The sequence below is a fragment of the Microchirus variegatus genome, assembly GCF_963457635.1.
Source record: "Microchirus variegatus genome assembly, chromosome: 16".
Lineage (NCBI taxonomy): Eukaryota > Metazoa > Chordata > Actinopteri > Pleuronectiformes > Soleidae > Microchirus > Microchirus variegatus.
Window position 1 is genome coordinate 16674137 of NC_139817.1, and position 18311 is coordinate 16692447.

At 41.9% G+C, this 18311-nt stretch overlaps 1 protein-coding gene across 1 annotated transcript in view; it reads left to right on the top strand.

The window, feature by feature from the left end:
* Positions 1-4784: 4784 nt before the first annotated feature.
* Positions 4785-18311, top strand: part of grin3a (glutamate receptor, ionotropic, N-methyl-D-aspartate 3A) — a gene marked incomplete at both ends in the record, with an annotated part of 61593 nt that continues 48066 nt past the window's right edge. Inside the window, 2 exons of the mRNA XM_083902358.1 lie at positions 4785-5543; positions 14335-15044. Coding sequence (XP_083758484.1) covers positions 4785-5543; positions 14335-15044 — 1469 coding nt within the window. The remainder of the gene's footprint in view (positions 5544-14334; positions 15045-18311) is intronic.

The window sequence follows — 18311 nt, forward strand, 5'->3', positions numbered from 1 at the left end:
CATGACTCAGTGGCATCGCCGTCCACATTGACAGGCTTTGAAACTCCAGCCAATCAGAAGACGAGAGAAGAGACACAGAAGCAAGTAAAGAATAGCAGACGAGAGGGTGAATGCTGTATACAAACTATATCTCCCATACCTTTATAATCTGGATTATCGCGACACGAGTAAAACTAGGACAATAGTCATCTGGAGCGATGATGTGACTAGATAAGCAAATACTTCAGTTTTCATGCTCTTCCGCTAAATAGGTTTCTGTTTTCTTTAACAAAGAACACAGAATACTGCCACCTGGTGGCAAGGAAAGTAATCTAGTAAGTCATCTCTCGTAGATGCAGAACATACATGCTAGTTGCCTTTATGAGACCTGTCTCCGATTCATGTCATTCATGTCTAATTTAATGGCCCCAGAAGAAAATGAAGAAAAAAAGAAAAGGAAAAAAATATTTTACTCTTACATTTATTTTCCACCTTGACTCTTTTATGTATGTTTTTTTCTTACGATTCTCCATTTTTTTCTCTTCCTCATGTGTATTTATCACCTTCAATAAAACAGCCCTTTCTTGTGATATTTGACTCATGTTACCAGTTATTCTACAATGTTCTCTTTAAAAAAAAAGAAAGACATTTAATCCAACTGTTTTTTTGTGTGTTTAATCTAATTCATGAATCTGAAATATATTATATATATATTATATATATATTAGGTATTTTTCAGCTTGAATGTGGTTATTTCTTGTTTATCTGTGCTTCAGTCAAACATGCGCTTGTTTTCTGACAGCTAGCGTAGCTGTTAGCCAGGAACCTCACTTTCTACAACTTGGGACAGAACTCTATCTTACTATTTTATGATCACCTGAAAATGTATTACTCGTGGTTCAGTTTGAAGAACAAACTGAAGTAAAAGATACAAAAACAGTGGGAACAGACTAATATTGTCACTGAGTTCGATAGTGTTGGCGTTTTCTGAAATTCTTGGTATTTTTGCTCATTTTACACCAGTTGTCCTCTTCCTTCTTCTCGTGTCCTCACAGCGTCTTCCCTCACATTTACATCACCCGCTCTTTGTCTCTGTCCTCTTTTCACTCCGTCTCCCCTCCCGCCATCGATCCCACATGGTCCATCACCTCTTCCTCTGTCCCCTCTGGTCACCTCCTCCTCCTCCTCCTGTTAGGACAGACTCCTCTCCGGCTCCATACTTTGAGGTCACACAGTATCAGATCAATCGGGGATCATCGCTCTTCCCAGTGTTTCCCATGTGCACAGCTCTCATTTCAGGCCGAGACCATTAGCCAATCATCAATCTGGATGCAACCATTAGTCCATCATTAATCTGGGGCCGCTGTTTAATCGCAAGCTGCTGACTGGGACAACGGTGACCTCTGACATTTGTGGGGGGGGGGGGGGGTTTCAAGGCAACGTGACACACATCAGTCAAAACATGGGTCCAATGATCTAATTGTTTGAATAAGGTAGCTGATTCTATAAGCTGAAATAAACAAGGGACACTGAATTCTCGGGCTGTAACTAACGATCATTTTCAGGAGTTTGGATTATTTTTCCTCTCTTATTTGTTTTGGTCCATTCAATGCCAGAAAATGTGGAAAAACATTGTTTTTACTTCCCAAACCTTGAAAAGATGATGTTCTTGTTTTGAGACATTTCAGACATTTTTAATAGTGCTTTCAAATGCGTTATTAACGCCGTTAACGGCAACCCATTTTAACGGAGTCAATTTTTTATTGTGCGATTAACACTCTTTTTGGCCGAGCAAACTTTGTAGTTTTTTTCACATGCTATTTGCTGTTGCAGCAACTGGTAACGTTAGAACAACTACAACACCACACCGGATCTAGCTAGACCAGAAACAAAACAACAGACACGCTGCACGAGTCGGCCAAAGAGTAGTCGGTTACGTTTTGAATGTGGATGTCGAGCGCTAGTTCCTTCAGCTAGGATTAGCTCGTTATGGCAACAACACATTAAAACTTTGTCTGCGTTGAAGAACGACTCTGCACTGCGGGGTGATACACAGCCTCTGTTATTTACGGTGGCCCTGAGGTGCAAAACACAAAGGCAAATCAAAACACACAAACGCAAATCAAAAACACAAAAACATTAACTCAAAAACAGAAACACAAATCACACAACACAAAAGCAACACAACACAACGGAAATACATGTCAAAACGGAAACGCAACTCAAAAAACAACAACGAAAAACGTTGTTTCCCGCGATCGACCAGTGTCGTCGCTCATTGCACAGTAAAACACGGACTGTGTAATAAGCGACAACACTGGTCGATTTCCGTTGTGTTGTCTGCTTTTTTGTTTGCTTTTCCGTTGTGAGATAATGTTGTTGTGTTAAATGCTTTTGTGTTTGTTTTCTGCTTGGGGCAGGATTTGAACTGGCACTATCTGTGTGCACTTCTACATGGAACGGCAGCTCTTCTATCTTGTAACATATTCTGGAGCTGCTGAACTGTGAATTTCTCTGTGAGATGAATAAAGTATCTATCTATCTATCTATCTATCTATCTATCTATCTACCAAGTGAGCTGAAGTGAGTTCCTGTTTTTGTGTTTTCTGCTTTTCTGTTTACGTTGTGAGTTAATATTTTTTGTGTTTTCTGCTTTTGTTTGGTTGTGTGATTTGTGTTTGCGTAGTGAGTTAATGTTTTTGTGTTTTCTGCATTTGTGTTTGCGTTGTGGGTTAATGTTTTTTCGTGTTTTCTGCTTTTGTGTTTACGTTGTGAGTTAATGTTTTCGTGTTTTCTGCTTTTGTGTTTGCATTGTGAGTTAACGTTTTCGTGTTTTCTGCTTTTGTGTTTGTGTTGTGTGATTTGTGTTTCCGTTTTGAGTTAATATTTTTGTGTTTTGATTTGCGTTTTTTGATTTGCGTTTGTGTTTTTTGATTTGCGTTTGTGTTTTTGATTTGTGTTGTGTTTTGTGATTTGCGTTTGTGTTTTGCACCTCAGGGCCACCGTAGTTATTATTGTGCAGCTCTCACAACAAGAGGAATAACTCAAAATATGCAGGGTGACAGAGATATTCACCTGCGGCTCGCACACTGAACACATTACTTCCTGCTTCACCTACGCACCTCTCAGACGTCACACGCAACACACAGCACGCGAACATCTCATAACTCCTACAGCACACACACATACACAGCTCCTCACACACACACCAGGTTTATCCTGTATCAGAAGAAAACTAGGATTAGTTTGTCTGACAGCGTGGTTCAGTCTGTAGAATAATATGTGTAATAATAATTAATCTAATATTATTGGCTTGAACAAATATTGCGTCTTGAAATTGCAGTAAGTTGTCTTGCGATTTAGATACATTTCGATTAATTGTTCAGCCCTACACTATACAGTATATGCCAAAATATGCAAAAAACATTTACACAAAGCAAGCCAATCAACTTTTCTATGTTGTATGTATTAAAATGAGGAAAAATAGTGGTACAAAAATAAATCAAGGGACATTTAGAATAGATTAAAATGAGTTGCGATCAATCGCGAGTTAACTATGACATTAATGTGATTAATTGCGTTTAAATATTTGAATCGTTTGACAGCACTAATTTTTAATGATTTATTTTTAAGAAACTGAAAAATCAGAGAGCTTGCTTTTTATTTTGTTGTAAAAAAAAATCAATATATCAATTATCAAAATATTGAATTATTACTTGATTAATGATCCATTGATGGGTTAATTGTTCTTTCCAGTTGCTAATATGCAGGTGTTCCATGTAAATATTGCTTATGATTGTTTTGTTTTTTATCACACTTATTTATTGTATATTTGTTATATTATCCAAGTATTAGGTTTTTATTTGGTGACCCTTTTGAATTTAACTGTTTATTTGACTTTTTCTGACACATTTGACGAACAGCTTTTGTGTTCTTTGCATACATTTATGATATTTATTGATCGTGGATTTTGCCTGGCTTTATTTTTCTCAGATTTCTCAGATTACATTACAAGTGTTTGTGTGGTTGAGTCAGTGTACGAATGAGTGAGGGTGGAGGCAATGTGAGGACGGGTTTTTTTTTTCTTTCTTTTTTCTTTTTTTTTAAATCACACGTAAGCACGCGCGCAGACTGACCGCGCTCTCGTGCCGAAGGTCTCGCCGGTACAAGTGTCAGTGCAGAGACTGATTTGAACCAAGCAGCGCGCGCGCTCTGGAGAGCTTCTGCTCTGGTGTTTCGCAAGGAGGAAAAAATATATAAATATATATGTGATATATTTTAAATGTAAACACCGCGACGAAGTGGTGTTGTTTTGCCTCGTGACCTCTGGATGATAATGGGATCATTTTCCTTCCAATCCGACAGCGGTGGATTTCACTGTTATGGAATGTGTTTAATGCGCATTTACCTGTTTTTTTTTTTTTCCATCTTCTGGTTTTGCACACTGTGCTTCATGATCTTTTTTTTTCCTCTGCCACTGGAATATGGGGCACATTTCACCTCGTGAATCCTGTTGATCTGTGCAGTTTTGAAAATGTTTGAATTATGAAAAACAGCACTTTTGAGGATCATTGTTTGCTTGACCGCGGCTCGTGCCTGATCTCGCGCCTCGGCAGCCTGTTGTCTGGGTTCGCGGAGAAAAGCTCAACTTTGCCGCGAGGACCTGGAGCTGGAGCTGGAGCTGCTTTTGAGCGGCGCACCAGGGCCACACGTCGGGCGCCAGGAGGAAGACCTGCGGAGCGGCCACGGTGTTCGGCCGGTCTGCGGTTTGACGGCGCATTAGGCGCAGCTGTGGAGCGGAGACGATGAAGACGGTGGTGATGACGATGATGAATCGGCCGATAGCTCGTGCAGTCTCTGGGATTCCGCTGTCAGTATGTGTTCTAATGTGCACTCTCGTCTTCCTCCCGCCGCGCGCTCACTCGCACCCGCAGCCGTGCCAGGTGCTGAAAAGGATCGGTCACACGGTTCGGGTCGGGGCTTTACATGTTCAGCCTCGCTTGTTCTCCGCCACCGTCTCCGGTTCTGAGGACCGGGAGAGCGAGGACAGATTGACGGGGAGCGGGGAGCGGAGGGCGAAGTGGGAAAAGCAGGTGAAATTAAGTGCCATTGCGTTTGGATACGGGAGCCTCAGGACTAGAGGATCCACTCAGAACCAGCGGGGAGCCAACAGGAGTAAGAGCCAGGCACGGCAGCGGGAGGAGAACCTCTCCAAGGAGACCCGGGTGTTCGCGCCCCGGGATTCGGTTCTTCTCGCTGTCGAGGCTCTGAACCGGGCCGGATTACTACCCTACAATCTGTCTTTGGAGCTGGTCATGGCTGTGGGATCGGGACTCGGAGAACTGCCCGCCTTCTCCTTCTCCTCAAGCACGGGCAGCCCCGAGGACGAGGACCCGCTGTCCTTCTTGGAGAGCGTGTGTCACACCGTGGTGGTGCAGGGGGTTTCCGCGATGATCGCCTTCCCACGGAACCGGGACGAGTTTGTCAAGTCAGAGTTCGTGTCTCTGGCGCTGCGCGTGCCAGTCGTTAGTCTGGTGCAGAGGGAGTTTACTCGCCAAAGTGAGGTAATAAAAAAACAAAGTTGCATCTATTATTTTGTTCTTTAAATGACGTATCCTACAGGTGTTGCCTAACAAACCAAGAAAACCAGGACTCAGGGCGATTTAGATTTAAAGGTTCGGTATGTGACATTTCATTTGGCAGAAATTGAGGATAAAATAATTACATTAACAACCGATTCTAACAACTGTTTGAACATTTAATTGCCATTACCCCCCAGAATGTGCCTTATATGTTTATATCACGAACAGGGTCAGCTGTGTGGAGGCCACCATTTTTGAACACACATCTTTTGAATTTTGATGCTAACTGGAGGAAAAATAGGTTCTACAACATATTTAAAAAGTGATAACATTCAGCAAAAACATGCAACTTCCACCAATCAATAGATTGTACACACTCAACTCAGTGCAAAGATCTGAGCAGAACCAACCGGTCCAAGTGGATTAATAAAGGCCTTATAAGTGTCCCACATCTGGGACAGCTGGAGGGAAGGAAGGACATGTCTTTGTACTCCTTTGTACTCTAACATTTCATTTCCCTTTGTCCGTTGTCTTTGTGATGCTTTTTGAGACACAATCTGATGTTCCTCTCATTGTTTTACTTACACTTTTCAATTCAGGACCATGGAAAGAGACCACACCTCTATCCATGGTGCTGAAACATACAGCAGCCTCCTTGTTGCCCAGCAGTCTTTTATGAAGATGTAGATGATGTCACACATGTTACCATAAATCACATGCAGACTCTGTCCATGGTGCTGAAATCTGCATTATGAAGAAAAAAACCTGTATAAAAATACAGATTTTTAACAAACAAGATCAAAGGCATGAAAACATGACATGAACCAGTGTTTCCTGCAGCAGAACTTGGAAATATATGTGTAGAACATATTAAAGCTCTTCTACATTGCATTAAATTCAACCCAACATGGGGGCTTTGTCCACGGTGCTGAAACCTATGCTACTGTTTTGGCTCTGTGTGCAATCTGAGTGTGACACATGCTGTTCTTTACTTTCTCATACTGTATATACACCTTTGAAAACAGTCTTAAAACCAGGACCATGGAGAGAACAAATGCTGACTCTATCCATGGTGCTGAAAATCCAGATTTAAAATAATAATAATAATAATATAAATAAATAAAGCAATACAAACAGTATGAAGGACAGAGCACAATGGTACTGAAACATTGTCTCCTGCAGCAGAGGAGAAATTGTGACACGTTTAAAGTTCTTGGATTTTTTTTTATGTTGCATTCAATTCATCACAACATGGGGGCTTTGTCCATGGTCCTGAAACCTATGCTACTGCATTGGCTCTGTGTGCAGTCAAGGCTTCTGTGCGACACATGCTGTTCTTGACTCTCTCATACTATATATTGTATATACACACATATATATGGTGTTTGATTCACTTCAAAGATTTTTGGGATAGGGAGGCATTGTGTGTTTTTCACGTAATGGTCTCGCTGTGTACAGTGTGCCTTACCTATCGGGGCCAATACCAAAAAACTAAAAGACAAGGAGGAGGTTGTTGGAGGAGGTACAACAGTCTGGGCAGGCATCACCAGTCAGCGCAAAAAATATTTGTTTTTGTAGATGGCTCAGTCACTGCGTTCTTACCTCAGAGACATCATAGAACCGAACATCATTCCCCAATTCCGCTAGCACATCCCCAACTTTCTGTTCATGGATGATAACGCTCCACCACATTGTGCCAGAATTGTCACAGCTTGACTTCAGGAAGTCGGAGTGCCTCATATGGTATGGCCAGCAATGTCCCCTGAACTGAACCCCATAGAGCACATCTGGGACCAGCTGAAGCAGAGACTGGATGATCGTAACACACCCCCACGTGACCTGGCAGAACTGCATGTAGCACTTGTGGAAGAGTGGAATGCATTGCCTCAGAACAACATCATGAGGCTAGTGACGAGCATGAGATGTCGCTGTCAAGCTGTCATTGCGGCAAATGGTGTAAACACCCGCTACTGACATTGCCAATTGTTGTTATTTGGGGCTAACCTTGTTTGTCTAAGATGTCAACATTTTTGGGGTAATAAATATTATTAATAATTAAGTAATAAATAAACAGCATTAAAACCAGGACCATGGAAAGAGTAAAAGGCAGCTCTGTCCATGGTGCTGGAATCAGTTTGCACACACCTGCGCATGCAGAGAGGGATGAAAGAGGATTTCCTCGTCTTTCACAGAGGCAAGGTTACGAGTGGCTCTTGTACACAAGCTCCTGCTCTTGTGTCTTTTGCAGAGAAGCCACTTTAGACGCTGTCACTCACACACAGTATGACACAGCAACTGATGATTCCCGCACCCCTGCTCCAGATATGAATTCCTCAGGGATTTAACTACACAAGTCTATGTGGCTTTCCTCTACACTTGGCAGGAAAACATAGATGTCACAGGATTTTTTTTATTTTTTTAAACCAAGGTTCTTGTGATTAACAAAGAACCTAAAAAGCATCCATTTGGATGAACGGTGACACAGATGAGCTCTCAATAACTGGCTGAATAGTTTTTGTCACATGGGTGTTTTTAGCTCAGCAGCACAGTGGGAATATGTAGCTTCCATACAAATATGATTTAAATGCAACAGTTTGGTTAACGTTCAGCGTTTTAAGAAACATCACTTTTTTGGTATGTGACAGGAGACGAGGAGGCATTATCCTGGACACCAGTGAGTCTGAGTCTCACAAAAATTGGAGAGGATTATCAGTTTAAAGCTGGACAGGAAGAGAAAGAGAAGAGAGAGAGAATCAGATTAATTAATCTGAGCTGATTCATCAATAATAATTATGTGGAGGAAACTACCAGTGGGTGCTTTTGTATTTGTATTTGTATTTGTGTGTGTGTGTGTGTGCATCTTCGGTGGGGCAAAGAGCATCATTGTTCCTTTCAACACTCACACAAACACACATCAACCATTAGTTAGACTGAAGGGTTCTGGGACACATGCCACCAAGTGTGTGTGTGTATGTGCGCGTGCGTGTGTGCGTGCGTGTGTGCATGCGTGTGTGTGAGCGTCTCTGTGTGTCTAATATCTCATTTCCTGCTCTGTCTGTGCACAAGGAAGCATTTTGCTGCCAGGGAACAGCAGGTATCTGAAGACCAAAAAAGGTTCTGGATAGGGTGAAATAACAGGTACACGTAGATGCAGGCGTAGCAGACAAAGCATCTCACAGACAGAGAGAGAGAGTGAGAAATTGATGGTTGATCTATGAACAGGTGAAAGGGCAACAACAAACTAGCAGGAAGTAGAGAGTGTGAAGTTTGCAGAAACAGCTTAACTACACTCTGACGCTGAAGTTCCAAGCGTTTCTCCAAAACTGCTTTCCCAAAATGTGAATGTTTTTTGTGCCATGAGATAATCTCCTTCATGTTCATTCTCCTGTGACCTTGGCTGAACTTCCCCGCTCAGTTTAAAAGCTTGTCGAGGTTAAACAGAGTTGAAACTAATACATTATAACGGAGCAGCGTGTGTGCAAGTGCCAGGATAATGAGGCCGCGTGAGAGCGGGGACCTTTAATGGCCAAAAGATAAGGTTAACTAAGAGGGAAAAAGGACTAAAAAGGGAAGGGAACGGTAGAGTATTTGAGATAAACGACCAGGAACTAAGACGAAACTCTGGTTTCACTTGTCTTTGATATGTGGACTTTCATTTGGAAATAGAATTGTGTTGTATTTCAGCGACGGAAATGTGAAATCTCCACCGTAAGCTCGGAGCGTGCGGGACAAATATCTCCAAACGCTCAAATTTAAATTAACACAATTTGAGTCCCAAACTTTTTTTTCCACCAGTGGAGAAAAATGTCAATTGTGACAGTCAGCGCTTAAACCTTAGCCTGAGTCACTCTTAGTGAAAAGTGGTTTCAATTGATTCATATTCAGAGTCACATTATACTTCTCCGACTGCGTAATGCGTTATCCGACTGCGTCACCACGGAGACGCCTCGAGCCTTTATACTTCTGCGTCTTGGTGACGGACACGCTCTGCAATTTCCCGCCCGATCAGTAGGGGTCGCTGCGCAAGGTTGTTGTGCTTCTGGCTACAGTGAGCAATGGTGTCGAGAGAGAAAGAGAGAGAAAGACTGTTGTTGTTGAAACAGTTGCTGTTTCTCACTTTTCTGTGTGACGGAACGCAGTTTTAACATCATTTGAGGCGAGAAATTGGCCATTTAGAGTCTAAACATGTGCTGTGTGTGTTAAGATATGACGTATTTATAGTTTGACAGCGGCGTTATCGGCGGGGATCAGCTCCGCGTCTGTGGACGCTCGGTGCCACTGTGAGCCGGCACAGAGCAGCTTCGCTCAGCCTGTCCTGAGGACCAATCGTAGCTCTTGCCGTCTCCGTTGTCCCTTAACGGAGTGACAGACACTTAAAAAAAATTTTGTGCAGTCGGAGACGACGCAGACCACTTTACTCTTCCATTACGTCAGTATTTTATTTTTTTATTTTTTTTAAATACAAACACATTTGGCTTCGTCCGCATGCATAGATTAGATTCAATTAAAGATGGAGGACAGTGGCAGTGACAGCAAAGAGATGAGCAGTTGAAAGTCTTGAGGAATTGGATTAAACACAAGAATTTGATTAAACGTGAAATTCTGTGAAATTGTTCTGCAGCCACAATGGGCAAAAGAAATGCAGAATAATCTTAAGCATGAACAGTGACAGCTTCAATCTGCATGACTGACAAAACCATTGTTGTCAAATATGTCTCCTCTTCAAAGTCTGAAACTACATTCTAATTTATTCAAAACAAACCAAAAATGTTGCTCCTTCATCGAGGAGCGAGCTCATCAGAAATATGGAACTGTCACATGAATCTGTGATCGGCGGAAAAGATCCAGTAAGCTATTACGTCTTAGTTTGATTTGTCTACTCATGATTCTGCTGAGCTCAGCAGTGTTTGTTTGAATTTTACAGCAAGGGTTGCAACTTTCTTTGGATCAAACTCACACCAAATGTAAAACTAAAGATATCTGTCTTTACGAAACAAAACAGCCATCTGCACTTTAAGGTTTGGGATTTATCTGAGGGAAAAAAACAACTGCAATTTAGTGAGAGGGTGATTGAAGTTGAGCGTGTGATGCTCCATGGACAGAGTTCTCCCCTGAATGTTAATTAAAAAGCTGTATATATTGTTTGCCATTAAAATCGATTATATACATATGTGCAGTAAGCAGCTGAATAACAAGAATCTTATATGCCCGCCTATTGGATCCAGTGAATAATGGGATAAATAACAAGAACCAATGGATCTTAATCTAATAGACCTTTAATGCAAAGCTTGTGTGCAAGTTGTTAAGTCAATTAAACAGTTGTATGGGCTTTTTCTTCTCACTTTGTGTGTGTGTTTATATTTGTAAGGGTTTTGCGAGTTGCCCCTTAAAATGGCTTTTAAGTTGTGACGGTTTAACCCTTTAATATTTGCACGCGTTTGCACGAGTGCAATTTGCGTCGTCTTAGTTATGCGATGGTTTGTGCTATCAGAAAAATTCCAACGGTTTAAGAAAGCTGAGAAGTTGCACGTCAAAGCCAACATGTTGTTTTATTACGGGAGTAACTCACTCATGCTGTTACAGGAAGCCGGAGAATCCGCGTCTTTGTCGCCAGAGAAAAGAGAGTGGGAAAAACTGCCTGTACATGGTGTAGTTTCCATTTTCTGGCCAAATACTCAAAAAAATGTTTCATACTGTTCAAATTTCAAATTCTGCAGCAAAATCTGTTGCTTTCCTAGATAAAACTTTTTGTTTTTCTTCATTAAATTGTTAAAACAGTAAAACAGATATTGGAATTTCTTCTGGGAAAAATGGGCAAAAGCACTTAGTCACAGGACATTTTGAGGTTTAGCTGTTCAAGGGATAAGGTTAGCGGTCCTCACTACGACCATTGCACAAACGTGCGTGTGTGTGTGTGCTATCAGAGGCATTTTATGCCAGCACACTATACTAAAACGCCTTAACCACGTCGCCTACATAAAGACTGAAAAACACGCGCCCGATACACGATCATACAGACGCGCGTATTCCGGGTACACCAAATAATAAAGGGTGACGGGTGATAAGTGTCATGTCACGCGCGAACGCAGCGGACGTCTGTGCGCATGCTCGTCTCAATGAACTGAAAAAAAAGCAACAACAAAAAAAAGATGGTGGCAGTCTCGAGAGTTAGAGAGATGAGAATTGTCTTTAAGATCTGCTTATGCTTCAAATTCAACCACCTTGACTAACCCTTTCAAGATTGATAACGTGGTATTCATTTATGATCATCTACTACCTCGGTAATGCTGGAAAATGTACCGAGTTCAGGAAATATTTTCCGGACGAGACGGGAGAGTCCTCTCATGCGCTGTTCAGCTGCCAAACCAAGACCCTTACAGTTTACTTTATAATCATTATAATTATATAATCTTGAACTGAATTAAATTATTCTGCTGAAGAACTTTTCCATGTTCATGGTGCTGGATCCTCAAATGAGGATCAGCACCATGGACAGCACTACGTTGACCTGCACCACATCCGGTTCCGCCCCGTCCACTGCTGTGGGAAGTGTCTGTGGAAGTCGCTGTGAAGTAGCTGTGGAAATCGTGGTTCCAAAAATTTCAAAAATGAAACGGGACGGGACGAACCGGAAAATCCCTCCGTCTGGCTGCCCCCATCCACTCACATACCTTTTTTGATAAAATGTTCTATAGTTATGAGTTATACTGTAGGCATGCACACGCTATAGACTTTCACGCGTGTGTAGCTATTGTACTGAAGCCAACGCTTCAGACGCCTTAAAGTGTGCACGTGTGACTGAAATAGCCTAAACTGTCACATCGGTCTCTCTTGGTAATACTTGCAGCTGTTAAAACTCAAGACGAGCGTGCACACAGACGTCTGCTGCGTGCGCAGTTGGCACAGCATGAATTAGCCCTCGCTATTTGATTTCCACAAACACTACACAGCGTGTGTCTGTACGCTCATGTAGAATTGTACTTAACTTAACAGTCACGCGTGGTCTTCACGTCACGTAGGCGTTTGTGCTACAACGCGTGTGCAGCGTCTGCGTGACACATACTGTACGTGACGCCCGTGTGTCCATTGAAAGTGAATGGAATTTACATGCGCGCGTTAGAGGTTTGATGTCATCGCATCGGCGCTGTACACGCGTTTTTAGTATAGTGTACTGGAATAAAATGCCCCTGATAGTGTGTGTGCGTGCGTGTGAGTCCAGTGAATAAGTGATTGATAACCAGCAGCAACTGCAATGTTGTTGTGTCGACTTGAGTTTTGCCAAGTTATGCTGAAGCAGAAGCTGCCGTTCACACAGCTCAAATTAATTCATGTGTAGCATTGAATGGAAAAACTGTCAGCTTTGATGAACGTCTGCTCTGATCTTCCTCGGCTCACTGTGTCTCTGTTGGTCCAACATCTTTGCCGCTGAAGTCTGTGCATAAAGCTTTTTAGTTTATATTCATTGGATTATGTCTTGCAGGGATTGTCCTCAGTAGCTGGAAATTTACTTTTTGAATGACTCCAATACACTAGGTGGCGATAATTCACCCTTTCCCTCTATCAGTCCTGTTAAACTCATGTGTTATCTGCATATCACATTATGTTTAATGTTGTAACTGGTAATAAGGGAAAAATCTGTATGGAAAACTGTGTGGTCATTAAAGAATCGATCAAATCAAATCAAATCAACTTCCAACAGAATTAGCTGGGTGTGTTGGTCCAATCTTGACAAATTCAGTTTATTACACACGCTAACATGAAGTCCAGATTTGCTCAGACTAACATAATAATTTGGTCATGTCTGTAAATGTATTGACTCATGATGTGGAAGAATGATGAATGTATTGCAAAAAACACAAACACAATTTTTAGCCTGAAGCAACTAAATGTGACTCACTCATAAATAAATACCACCAGAGATTTTTTATAAAATCGTTGACTTCTTCTGCTTCTCTTCAAGAAAATCTTATAAAAGTTGAAAACATCTGAAGAGGATGACGAGTTAAAAAAGTTGAAAAGCCTTTTAAAATTCCATGGTTGTTAAATTATATTGAGTCAAGGCCTTAAAGTCTAAAGACTTTTCTGAAATGAAACTGTTGTGTATCCTTTAGCTTTTCGGCTAAAACAGAAGCACAAATAAAAAAGTAAACACACGCAGGCACTCTGATGTGAATAATGATATTCATGGGAGCAGGTAAGTGAGGGCTGAAATCCATTATGTCCAGCAGACTGTGTTTGTATTCAAATTGAATTCAAAAGATGTAAATAACTCCACTCGGGGATTTATAACTGTTGCCCATTTCCCTTCCTCTCTCTCCCCTTCTTCTCCGCTCGACTGGGTCTTTTCATCTCGCTCCTTGCATGTTCCATCTCATCCTCTTTTCTTTACATCGCCTCGCCCACTTCCTTCCCGTTATTATCATTCGATCTTGCAAAAAACCTGCCATTTATCCTAAACCCACCCACTGTTTCACCCGCTGCCCTCTATGGAATCTTGGACAAACCCTCCCCATCACCTCGTATTTATCACTCCTTCACATTTCCATTTCATCCGCTACCCATTGTTTATTTCGTATCTTCTACTCTGGCGTATTCTTCATTCCCCCGCTCCTTGTTCTTTATCTTCAAAACCCCCTCCACCTCCTCCTGTACTCTCTTTAATCTTCCTCACCCTCCCCACCTTGTACACTAATCCTTGTTTACCTCTTGAATTTATCTCCTACAATCATCTCCCATCACATCGTCCTGATGCTGTCTCCCCCCCTCCCCGCAGAATCCGCTCCATTTCCAAATGGCGATGCAGAGTGTGGAGGCACCGCCGTCGCGTCTCCTCAGCTCACTGCTGATGATGAACGGCTGGTGGGACATCAGCATCCTCCTCTGCCAGGAATGGGACGTCAGCCACTTCCTCTTCCTCATCAAGAACAACACCCGCTTCCACCTGGGCGCGCTTGTCAACCTGACGACCGCCGTTTCGATGTTATCGCCGTCTTCGCCGGGATTGGTATCTGGTGTCGCGACGGACGAGGAGCATTTGTCTTTATTGTCACCTCTGCCCAACTCTTCCTCCCCACCTTCGTTGTCCTCAAAGTTGGACCAACAAGAAGTTCTGATGAGGCAGCTGGAGGCCTTGAGAGAACTGTCAACCACGACAGGCGTGGTGACGTTTGGGTGCGATATCCGGCAGGTGCGGCGGCTGTGGACGCTCGCCACTCGGATGGCGCTGCCGGAGTTTCACTGGGTCTTGGGGGACAGTCAGAATGTGGTGGAGCTAAGAACAGAAGGGCTGCCTCTGGGTCTTCTGGCCCACGGGGTGATGGGGTCGCCAACTCAGGATAACTACGTGCACGACTCATTGCAGCTGATGGCGCGGGCGGTTGGCAGTGGTGCCCTGGAGGATCCCGCCTTGGCGCTAATACCCGGGACAACCAACTGTATGGACGTGCAGGAGAACAACGGGAGCTCGGCGGAATATCTGGCAAGGTAAGGAATCAAGTGCTTTATGTTCCTACACTGCACTGTGTATGGATTGTTTCTGCGACGGCAAGACATGACATGTAAAATTCTCGTAGGTCTTCCAAGACAAGAAATATCTACATGACACGCTTGCAAATGCATATTTTGCGCAATTAAGCAACTGTGTGTGCAATTGGAAAAGTTCCAACAGTTTCTGAAAGCTGAGAAGATGCAGGTGTTTTGTGTATTTTTAAATAAAAGCTTTTGTTTTTCTTCACTTTAAATTGTTAAAACACTTTTTTAACATGCAGTAAACTGCCAGATTTTGATATGATGATTATATAACCCAAAATCCACTTTTTTATACATATTATGTGCTCCTGCATTGTCTAGTCGCTGTATAATATTTTTTGTTTCATTTTCGTAGTGTTTCAAAAAGTCATGTAAAATAACATGTTCGCGGGCCGCGGTTGCATTGCCACTTTTAGCAGCGAGACGCCATGTTTCTAACGGAGCCTGTAAGGACAAACGCGAGAGAACAAATCAAGCGTCGCTTTATTGTAGCGGAAGTCCCGCCTCCACTCTCTACGCTTCGTCTGCTACGGCCGCGGTATCGCGCCCTCTCCCTCGCCTCACGAACCTCATCTGCTGACACGGAGAAAGACAACGAGGACAACGTTTGACCGGCTGCGGACACCGTAGCGCTCAGGGAAGGGAGGGGGTGAGCAGAGGAGCAGTTCTTTGTTGTAAATTTCAGCCTCTCCTCTAGATGGCACTATAAACTACTTACTTCACCTTTAAAATAAAAAAATATTAATACATTTTGGGGCTTTGATTTGAACTTGTCTTTAATGAAGGACTTACTGCTCCCTTATCCAACAGGATCAGAGAACTACGGTAGCCTGCACATACCAGAAAGGATGTCCTTGTTCTTTGTATATTATGCTCCGGCTTCAACATGGAAAAGACAGCCTTCATAAAGCAAGGCCTTCAATATACAAATAAAAATCTTGGTCTAAGGCTAAAAAAAACATTTTTACACTTAACCAGACATATTTATGGGTAATACGTATAATTACTTCCTCCTAAATGTGTGTGTTTTACACAACAATGTCCCAACAGAGTTTAAAATAGTAGTTTTGCATATTTAAAGCAATATTACTGTAAATTGCACACTTGAAATCTTAATCCATTTCAAAATTAAACCCAATTATTCCAACCCCAAAATCCCACATTTTATACCATTCTTTCCTGTCAGTGTATCCTCTACAGCAGTGTTTTCCACTAAAACCCCTCAAACAGTCTCCCCCACTTTTAAATGCCTTTCCTGTAAATTAAATTTGTGAATCAGCCATGTCCAAGAAGAAACAAATGTGATGAATGAATTCCAAATTGATTTTATGAATGGTGTTTAAAACATATACTCATAATACTGTACATAGTAAATTAAAATTACATACATATACATTCTCAAAATGTATATGACAACCCAGTAAATTAATCTCCTGAACCCATTTGTGGGGAGAACTTTAGTCTTTGGAGACTCCAACAATACAAAAGCCGCATATTTAATAATCATACTGTACAGTATATACATTCAATAAATGCGGTGATAAAGAGTTACGGTGTGTGATGATTTGCATTAAGCCTCAGCAGGGCTGTAATCTGCAGTTATGGAGCGCATACACACAAACACACACACACACACACACACACAACAACTGCAACACAATCAGAATTTGACCTTTTTTCCTGAATCAGCAGAACAATCATCCCAGGAAGTGAAATTATTATTTGAAGACGGTGAGCTCAGCGATGCCCGGAGGACGATTCCTGATTGTGTTTACACTCTTTTTTCACTTTCATCTTAAGCTGCTTATGAAATGTTGATTAGTCGTCTCTGCCGGTGTTGCAGCGATTGCACACTTGACTCTTGGATCCTTTTTTTTTGCCAGGTTCGTGAGCAGACCTCTCGTTGACCCCATGTGGAGGCAGAGGATTTACCTGAGCAGGTTTAGTTTTACAAGATTGGAAATTGGGTGTAATGCAAAACGCGGAGGGATTAGGGAAAAAAATATGCTCTGCTCAGGTAACTCTGTGCTATGAAAGACGATAGTTGAGGAGACAGAGTCGTATCGCTCTTTCTTAAACGTTCTTTGTAAAGCAACGAGAACATCTAATAAGTCCCTCTATCTCCGGGGACAGAAAGAGACACTCTTCTTTTTGCACATTTCTCTCTTGGTTCTAAAGATCAGTGAATAAAATGAATCAGATTTGTTATTGTCATTAATTAACCGTTAACGTTTTTTCCCCACAAAAGTATAAAACGCTTCATTTCTCTTCTGAAATACGATTAACATGATTAATGTTAATGTGTCAGGGTTATTATCTATGCGGTCACCTCTATCCTTATCACTATTCTCAAAGTAAAACCTTCTTCTTTCTTCCTACACATTAATGCCTGCAGGCCAATACAGTACATATTTAAAGTATAAGACAAACGTTTAATCTTTTATCTTTAATATTTTTTTTTACATAATGACTCATTCATCATCTGTTTATGGGGATGTTTTTCCCTCTTGGAAGTTGATTCTCTTTATTCCAGACTTGTTTTGTCTCTGAAGTGTTGATTTTTTACATTTAAATATTGCAGCTGCCTATTTTTATCTCTCTGTGGTTTCATCTCTCTGTTGTTGTTGTTGTTGTTGTCTTGTGTGCATGCTTGTGGTTGCCTCTCTTTCTAGTCATTTGGCAGATTTCACCAACAACAAAACTTCAGACCCATGGGTCTGTTGGTCTGTGGACGATGGTGTTAGATTTCACATAAGACAAAAAAGTCAGCTGACTAAAAGTTTGTCAGGAAGTTCAGTCGAGTGTGTGGCATTTTCTGATGTACAATTTTGGGGAGGGGCGGGGGGGGTTTACCTCAAAGGTACTTTACCGTGTGTTAGTGAGTTAGGCCTAGAAGAGTTAAAAGATTGATATTGATTCCAAATTCTCCACCACACAGCAAATTGCTGTGGAGCCACTGTGCTGCTGCAACGGAGCAATAAAAAGAAGAATAAATACACAATTACCACACACACACACACACAAATAATAATTTCACACTGCAGTTACAAAATCATCAATAGACCAACGCTGTGCTCAAAGCCGCTGTGACCTTTATTGTTCTGCCCCTTTTGTGTTTTTAGATACAGAACGATCAAGGCTGTATATTTTAGGGGAATTCCCATTTTGCAGACTCTCGATGGAGTCATGATGAATTCACTTTGAATTTAACTTTTCAGTTTG